Source organism: Trichechus manatus, unplaced genomic scaffold, assembly GCF_000243295.1.
Source record: "Trichechus manatus latirostris isolate Lorelei unplaced genomic scaffold, TriManLat1.0 scaffold00123, whole genome shotgun sequence".
Taxonomy (NCBI): domain Eukaryota; kingdom Metazoa; phylum Chordata; class Mammalia; order Sirenia; family Trichechidae; genus Trichechus; species Trichechus manatus.
Window position 1 is genome coordinate 2,643,783 of NW_004444059.1, and position 9,262 is coordinate 2,653,044.

The window sequence follows — 9,262 nt, forward strand, 5'->3', positions numbered from 1 at the left end:
GGACTGGCTTAAGAGCCTTATCAACATAATATTGACAGATAGTTGGACTATTGACCATGCCCTGTGGGAGAACAGTCCACTCATAATACTGCATAGGATGACAATTATTCATAGAAGGAACTGAGAAGGCAAATTTAGCACAATCATCAGGATGGAGTGGAATGGTAAAAAACAATCTTTAAGATCAATAATAATAATATGATATGTTTGAGGAATACAGGCTGGATTGGGAATTCCTGGTTGGAGAGGTTCCATAGGGACAAGACGTTGATTAACAGCCTGTTAAGTCATGAAGGAGTCTCCATTTTTTGGATTTTTTAGGGACAGAGAAAATAGGTGTATTCCAAGGGCTGCCACTGCTGAACCCAAACAGGAGAGCCAGGTATCCAGGTTCATTTTAACAGAGGGTCTTTTTGAGCAGTGGCCCCTATGAAAAATCCTGAGGGGCGCCAATATGAACATTCCACTGGGAGAGTAAATCTCGTCCCCATAATATAGTAGGTAAAGGAAGGATAAAGGGACATATAGAAGCAGGCTGCCCATCAGGACTGTAGCAAACAATGGGAAGTGTACTTTGCAAAGGACACTGTGCTCCTCCAACTCCGGCAAGGGTTTCAGCGGTCTGCTTCTTGGGCCAAGAAGAGGGCCAGGAATCAGAGGAGAAGATAGTTACATCTGCCCCAGAATCCATGAGCCCTTTAAACACGCCATCATTGACCTGAACAGTAAGATATGGTCGGGAAGATTGTAACTTAGTAACCCAAAAAGTGTCAGTACTGCCGAAACCCCCAGCCCGTCTTGGGGTAGTGGGAGCGGAGGGGACTACAAAGGGAAGTAAAATTAGCTGTGCTATCTTATCAGAGGGAGTAATGTTCCAATAAGAGAGACTGGAAACCATAGTTTTAATTTGTCCTTCATAATCAGAATCTATTACACCAGGATGAACAGTTAGACCTTGAGATGTAATACTAGAGCGACCCATTAGGAGTCCTAAATATCCTCGAGGCAGGATAAACTTGTGTTGCTATAAGAAAAACTTTTCCTGCCTCATCTATTATGACACCTTCTGCCAAGGGTAAATCTAGTCTTGCACTCCCTTCAGTAGCTGCTTTTAAGTTGTTAACCTGTAAGCGTCGTTGTTTGGAATCTATGCTGTGGTTTCCACACTCCACACTCGGGGGCCCTCTGGATTTTTCGGGACGTGAGAGCTCTCACCCCTCTTCCTGTTTCCCGACATAGGGTTGCCTTGATTGTTAAATTGAGATCTGCACCGCTTAGCCCAGTGACCGCCTTTACCACAGCGGGAACACTTTCGGGTTGGAAATTTAGTGTTGGCATTTTTGTTTTTTAAACTGTGACAGTTCTTCTTAAAATGTCCAGGTTTACCACACCCAAAACAGGTGGCAGTGGATGGACGGAGAGCTGCCGCTAATACTTGTGCCTTATGAGTTTCTGTGCCAACATTTTGACATGCTCTAATCATTTCAGCTAGATTAAGACTCTGTGCCATTAAGGGAGCTAAAACAGCCCGACAGTCAGCATTAGCATTTTCGTAAGCAAGCTGGAGACAAAGAACTTCAGCTGCTTGTTGGTTATCTACCTGTTGGGAAATGGCCGTTTGGAGACCGTTTGATAAAGTCAATGTTAGGCTCGTTTGCCACTTGGCGAATAGTGGCAAATGAGCCGGTGGGCATTCTGGAATCAGGGATTTTACTCCAGGCTTTGGAGGCAGCATCGGAGGCTTGACTGAATGCTTGTCTATTCATCTGACTCTGGGCCTGGGGAGTGGAATAATTCCCAACACCCAGGAGCATGTCAAGACTAACAGGGATATTATGGTTAAGATTGTCTACGGCATAAAGGTTACAATGCTTCTTGTACTCTTGACTCCATACACTGAATTGAGCAGGAGTTAAAACTGTTCGCATTAGGAGATTCCAGTCCCAGGAGGTCATTTCAAAGCATTGTCCTAAACCTTCCACAATCCCTTTTGTAAAGGAACATTGTAAACCATTCTCTATCATGCTTTTACAAAGTTCCTTAAAAGCTTGAAAGCCAAGGCCATCATGACGGGGCGGTCCCGATCCCTGAATGACAGGATAAGCAGAAAACCCTTCTTTCTCATGGCCCTCTCGCAAACATCGTTCCATAATTGGCTTATACTGTGGGGACTCAGCTTCAATAGGTACAGAAGATGGAGGGTTATGGACATTTTCTTTGCTAAGGGAGGGAGCCGAAGGAGCTGCCTGTAAAGGCTGCAGGGCAAGGCGACAGTGATGCCAAGCAATAAGGAATGAAGCTGGGATGTTCATGTCATGAATGGTGTTACCGATACGTTCCCATGCTTCTACATCAAGGTTTCCCCGCAAGGGATACCAAGGACAGGCAGACTCAATTAAAAGCAGAAGTTGGGTAAAAGCTTCTTCTGACACCTTAAGCTTAGAGGCCTTTAACAATCCTAACAACTGGGTTTTGTGTTGACGCTGTTCAGAAGAAAGACAATTCCCCATAGCGAGGAGGAATAGGAAAATGAAGGAAAGAATGATAGGAAGGCTCCTGGCCCGAAGCCTGAAATCCCTTAAGGGAGCGTACAAGAAAGCCCCACCGCTCCCGGGGCGATAGCAGCCCGAGATGAGAACGTCCGGGAAAGTTCCCCGCGGAAAAGCCCCGCCGCTCCCGTGGCTGTAAGAGCAGCCCGAAATGGACGTGTCCTGTACTTACCATCTTCAGGGATTGAGTGCGAGTATGTCTACAGCACCCTCACATGGGGCATCATCTGTCGCAGCAGCGGTGAATGTTGGGACGGCGGAGACAGTAACCAAACACAACTCTTACAGAGAAGTGGGGCCAGGAGGGTCACTCTGAGGAGTCAACCCTCAGCTTCAGTCCCAGGAGTTTATTTATAGTCATTACAGCAAGCAGTGAAGCAAATAACAGAACAGTGGGCTTTGGGTGAGTAACAGTAAGTTTCGGGCAAGGGAGAAGGAATTCAGGTAAACAAGCCAATCAGTAACGGGACAGTAGGTTTGGGAAAACAAGTCCTGACAAGTCTCAACATGTTGGGGACAAGTCTCAACATGCTGTGCAGCATAGAGGCCTGTGGGAGCTGCAGTTGTCAATAGTGCAGCCATGTTTAAATGGCATATATCCCCAGAATTTTGAACAAAGTCAGTAGGCCCTTGTGAGGAAGCAGAGATGAAGGCTAAAGACAGTTGTCATTTGCACTGTAGACTTTTTCCAGAGTTCTGAGGAAAGAGCAGTGACAGTACCAGCAGCACAGTTTATTGCAGACCACAAATCGATTGATAGAGATGACTAACAACCCAGTCCTGATAGTAAAGAAAAACTAAGAGCAGTAATCTATAAAGATGTTAACACAATTTTTTATGGTTAGCAAAAACTATCCTTTATCTTCCTTAGTCTGGAATAGCCCCTAAAATAAATTTCCAGATGGGAAAGGTAAAACAACCACAAAAAAGCCATAAGCAGTACAGCCAAAAACATTGAAACAGAAGGGTGTTTCAAACAATACTTCTACTTTTCCCTGTAATTATAAAGATTGAGGGGAAAGGAAGGTACTTACTTGAAATGAGTACCAGCTGGCAGTGGCTAAATAGTGACTTATGGTTGCCAAGTGCTGGTAGCCCCAGTTCCTTTTCTCAGCTCATGAGCTGGACTGTGAAGAAGCCATCCCTAGTCAGCTCCTGCTTGAGGTGAGTTAACAGTACCTGTTTTTTCCATACTAGCTGGAAATGAAATACTAAGTATATTATTTATACCAGATAGTTTGACTGCTTGTATATACTTTTTGTTACAAGATGGTCTGAGTTTGCATATGGTGGCAGGAAGTGTTGGCCAGATGTCTGTATTGTTGTCGCTTATATTTTCCTCTAGCTGCAGTTTAGCAAGATACGGTAAAATTACCATTTGGAAAAATTATATAAATGCAGGTACTATTATTCAGAATGAAACTATTTTACATATTTTAACTTTGTCTTGACAAAATGCTAGAAATCATACTAGTTACAACGTTTTTAAGTAAAAGTTAAGACAAGATGATGGTTGTTCGTTGCCATCAAGTCGGTTCTGACTCATGGTGACCTTGTGTTTAACAGAATGAAACATTACCCGGTCCTACACCAAATTCATTGATATTGAGACAAGGTAACTAAGTCGTTTTGTGTCTTTTTATAGGAAACTCTTCATACAGTGAAACGCAGGAAAAGAAAAATGCAACAATAAAGATAAATAAGGTTTGTTGAAATAAAGAAAAATATTTTTCTTAGATAATAATACTTGATGGTTATTTGGTATATATCCAGTGTCTCAGGTATATCAGATATTTTAATATAAGTATCACTTAACTATCATGGAGGTTTTGTTGTTTCATTAACCATTTTTTACTTTTCTAGCCTCGAAGATCCAACTGTACAAATCAGTGCTTCAGACATTTTTTCTCCAATATATTTTCTTCTAGTAGTCACACTGGAGAATCTTCTTATAGAGTGTACTGGTTAGTATTTTCTGCTTTTAATTTGTAATGTTTATATATGCTATTTTAATCACTGTAATTAATTTTTGCTAGAAATTTTAACTCTCAGCTGCAGACAAAAATTATGAAAGCCCACCTTGTTTTTTGGAAAATTAGACTACCTCTACCAAAGAGAAAACCTTTTGTCCTGTGAGCCTATTACGCAATGACTGCCTATGCCAGTGGAATTGTTTTTGTTAGTAAGTTGTTCTACACAAGCTTTTCATATGATAGAGAAGTAGTCTCCTTGTTAAGTTATGGGTACAGTACCTAATAAAGCAGAACTCTTTTTGAATCCATAGTGACTGAGATGTCGACACTAAGTTGATATTTGTGGAATTTAAAATTAAATTGGGGTTTTACAGTCATATGGAGTTGGTTAAACCACAAAAACAGAATAAGATTGTGTGATTTTATTTTAGCAAGATAACAAAGCAAGACAAGTTTAGCAAGATAACAAAGAAAATCTTGAGAAGCCTTTTGAAAAGCTGAACTATACCTATTTTTTGTTATAGTAACCATGCCCTCCTTTATCTACCCCCCCCCCCAATATGCTTAGTTTCAGGTGGGAAACTGTTTACATCTAAAATTTCTGCCTGAATTGCTTGCAGCAGCTTTGGTACATGGAGCAGAAATAGTGTCACTTTATTTCTCTCGATAATAAACATTTTAGTCTAAATTGACTTCTTTTTTAATCTGTCGTTTAAGATTGAAATTAAAGCATTATTTTTATGAACCACAAAATATAATTTTGATTTGTAATTTTACTTATTAACTTTATGAGCTCATTTTAAAAGTGTTTAAATAGAAAAAAATTTTTTATTCTTTTAAATGGGATTCATAATGCTAGGTATAAACCCCTGCTGGTTTTTTTTTTTTTTTTTTTTTTTTTTTTTTTGCATAATCCAATTGTTTCTCTGAACTTAAGTTTTTATCTTTTAGTACAGAATTTATAGAAGTCAATGAAATCAGTACAGTGATCAGACAGAAGAGACAGGAACTGGAATTGTCATGGTTTCGTGATACATTACCTGGAATTGGAAGGTAAGAAGGTTTTTCTTGTTTACTAATGTGTTTACATGATAACATGAATACAGGAAATCATTAATACTTAAGCATAGGAGTATCTTACTCAATAGGTGTGTTCCTAAGGAAGTTCAGTGCAAATAAACACTTGTGTGTCAAATGCTTGATAAAAAGTCAGTATTTCAGATGCCTAATGAAAATTGATTGCTATTTAAAGGACACCTTGAAAAGTAAAGAATCCTTAATTTTTCTGTGTAATAAATTTATATGCTAGACTCAATTAAAAGGGAGAACCCCATTAGTAAAACCTGCCATCCTGTATCTCTTCTTTCACCCATTGTAATCTTGCCTGTGTGTTGTCAGTTGAAGCACTGGTTTTATCATGACGCGTCCCTTCTCAAAAATGTTCTTTTAAATAACTATTCAATTAAGTTCCTACTCTGCCCTGGCATTCATGACTTTTATAATCCAGTCCTTTCTTTCTTAGTGTTTGATTGCCCTTCACCTCAAACTCTTCCTTCATCATTATTGTATCTAGGATAAACTGTTCACTTTTGTTTCCAATCATTTTTTTCCCTATGGTCAGGCTGTAGTCTACTCATTTATTTCCTGAACTAGTTCTGTCATCACTAAGTTCTTTATTTTATGTGAATACATCTGATTTTCTCAAGTAGATTGTAGACTTCTTGAAGTCTGTTAACAATACAGTATTTTTTAAAGTCCTACAGCTACTAGGACAATGTTACATACGAAATACTTATACCAAGCTCCTAGGTAAAGATCGAGGTTACTGCCTCAGACTCATTTCTATAACATGTTGTGACTTTATTTTATATGTCGTTGTAATTAATATATTTCTGCATAGGGCCTTCACCCTCTAGGAAGGACAATGGAATGTCAATAGAAATAAAATTAGGAAGTCCAGATATGTATAACATGAAACCTTTCCTTACAGTTACATATGTTTGTACATGTATAAATTGCACAGTGTATTTCAAGCTTCTCTCCTGTTCTAGAATCTTACCTTATACTGGATAAACATAGTCTTTTGTTACTGTTGTCATCGAGTTGATTTTAACCCCTGGCAATCCATGTGTGTCAGAATAGAACTGTGTTCCATAGGGTTTCCAAAGCTGTGACCTTTCAGAAGCAGATCGCCAGGCCAGACTTCCAAGGCACCTCTGGGTGGGTTTGAACTGCCGACCTTTTGGCTAATAGTCAAGCGCTTTACTATTTGCGCCTCCCAGGGACTCCTTATGAATTGAACAAAGATGTGTCAGGAAAAGGAGAAGCTGAGAGTGGATTGGATTTGGATTCAGAAACCTTTAGGGGACTTGATACGTCCAGTAGAGACACTGGGAACTTTGAAGAGCCATTATTTTTGGATCAAGGAATTTTTAAATATAATATAGTGATCGAAATCAGTTCATTGGTTGCCTAGATTGGAGGGAAACCAAAAACCAAATCCGTTACTGTTGAGTTGATCCATCTCATAGTGACCCTATAGGACAGAGTAGAACTGCCTCATAGGGTTTCCAAGGAGCAGCTGATAGATTTGAACTGGCACCTTTTGGTTAGTAGTCGAGCTCTTAACCACTGCACCACCAGGTCTCCAGATGTGGGGAGAGAGGCAGTGGGAGTGTTCTATTTCTTGATTAGGGGGGTGGTTATACAAATATATACATTGGTCAAAAGCCATGAAACTGTACTCTGCATTTTATTGTATGTGAACTGTGCCTCAAAGTTGATTATTTTTTAAGTGCAAAAAAAAATAATAAAAACTAAAAAAATTCTTGGCATGAAATATTAAATTAAATTACTTATTTTATACTGTATGAGACCACTATTATTAAAACTCATGAAAAGATTTACACACAGAAAGAAACGATCTTTGATGGTTACAAGGGAGGGGAGGGACAGGTAGGGAAGAACACTAAATGGACAATAGATAAGTGGTAACTTTGGTGAAGGTTAAGACAGTACACAATGCTGGGGAAACCAGCACAACCTGGCCAAGGCAAGATCATGGAGGCTTCATAGACACATCCAAACTCCCTGAGGGACTGAATTACTGGGCTGAGGGCTGTGGGGACCATGGTCTTAGGGGACATCTAGCTCAATTGGCATGATATGGTTTATAAAGAAAATGCTCTTCACCCTACTTTGGTGAGTAGCGTCTGGGGTCTTGGAGGCTTGTGAGCAGCCATCTAAGATACTCCACTGGTCCCACCCCATCTGGAGCAGGGGAGAATGAAGAAAACCAAAGACACAAGGGAAAGATTAGTCCAAGGGACTAATGGACCACAACTACCACAGCCTCCACCAGACTGAGTCCAGCACAACTGGATGGTGCCTGGCTACCACCACCGAATTCTCTGACGGGGATCACAATAGAGGGTCCCAGGCAGAGCTGGAGAAAAATATAGAACAAAATTCTAACAAAAAAAGACGAGACTGACTGGCCTGACAGAGACTGGAGAAACCCCGAGAGTATGGCCCCTGGACACCCTTTTAACTCAGTACTGAAGTCACTCCTGAAGTTCACCTTTCAGCCAAAGATTAGACAGGCCCATAAAACAAAACAAGACTAAATGGGCACACCAGCCCAGGGGCAAGGATGAGAAGGCAGGAGGGGACAGGAAAGCTGGCAGTGGGGAACCCAAGGTCGAGAAGAGGAGACTGTTGACACGTCATGGAGTTGGCAGCCAGTGTCACAAAACAGTATGTATTAATGGCTTAATGAGAAACTAATTTGCTTTGTAAACCTTCATCTAAAGCACAATAAAAAAAAAAATTACATAAATTATTTAAAAAAAAAAAATCTGTTTATGTTGCCCTTGATCTCCTTTTGTCATTAATTTAAAAGTGAAACATGCTTTTAAAAGTTTTTTCGTTGCAGCTGGTTGGTAGCCATCTTTAAACAATAAGTAACCTTGAAATTGCAGTTTTAGTTATTTGGCAAAAAAATAGTTTAAGCACTATATTTCAAAATTACTAGCCTGATTTGGATAATTGTAATTTTTAAATTGCTGGTTTAATTTTTTAAACCATTTAAACAAAAATGTCTTTGTTTTGATTATGCTGAGTGAAATAAGTCAATCACAAAAGGACAAATATTGTATGAGACCACTACTGTAAAAACTCATGAAAAGGTTTACAGAAAAAAAGAAACAATCTTTGATGGTTGCAGGGGATGGGAGGGTCGGGGGAGGAAATACTAGACTATAGATAAGTGGTAACTTTGGTGAAGGGTAAGACAGTACACAATGCTGGGGAAGCCAGCACGGCTTGTACAAGGAAAGGTCATGGAAGCTCTATAGACACATCCAAACTCCCTGAGGGACCAAGTTGCTGGGCAGAGGGCTGTGGGGACCATGGTCTCAGAACATCTAGCTCAATTGGCGTAACAGAGTTTATAAAGAAAATGTTCTACATTCTACCTTGGTGAGTAGCGTCTGAGGTCTTAAAAGCCTGTGAGCAGCCATCTAAGATACTCCACTGCTTTCAACCCTTCAGGAACAAGGGAGAATGCAGAAAACAATATACAAGGGAAATATTAGTCCAGAGGACTAATGCAACCACCATGGCCTCCACCACACTGAGTCCAGTGCAACTAGACGATGCTCGGCTACCATCACTGACTGCTCTGACAGGGATCACAACAGAGGGTGCTGGACAGAGCTGGAGAAAAATGTAGAACAAAAT

At 40.2% G+C, this 9,262-nt stretch overlaps 1 protein-coding gene across 8 annotated transcripts in view; it reads left to right on the forward strand.

Moving 5' to 3' along the window:
- Nucleotides 1-9,262, forward strand: part of SCAF11 (SR-related CTD associated factor 11) — a 123,143-nt gene that overhangs the window by 101,174 nt on the left and 12,707 nt on the right. For all 8 annotated transcript variants that reach the window (XM_023738832.1, XM_023738831.1, XM_023738834.1 and 5 more), the window contains 3 exons: nucleotides 4,195-4,253; nucleotides 4,413-4,513; nucleotides 5,474-5,575. In XM_023738832.1, the coding sequence (XP_023594600.1) occupies nucleotides 4,195-4,253; nucleotides 4,413-4,513; nucleotides 5,474-5,575 (262 nt within the window). The remainder of the gene's footprint in view (nucleotides 1-4,194; nucleotides 4,254-4,412; nucleotides 4,514-5,473; nucleotides 5,576-9,262) is intronic.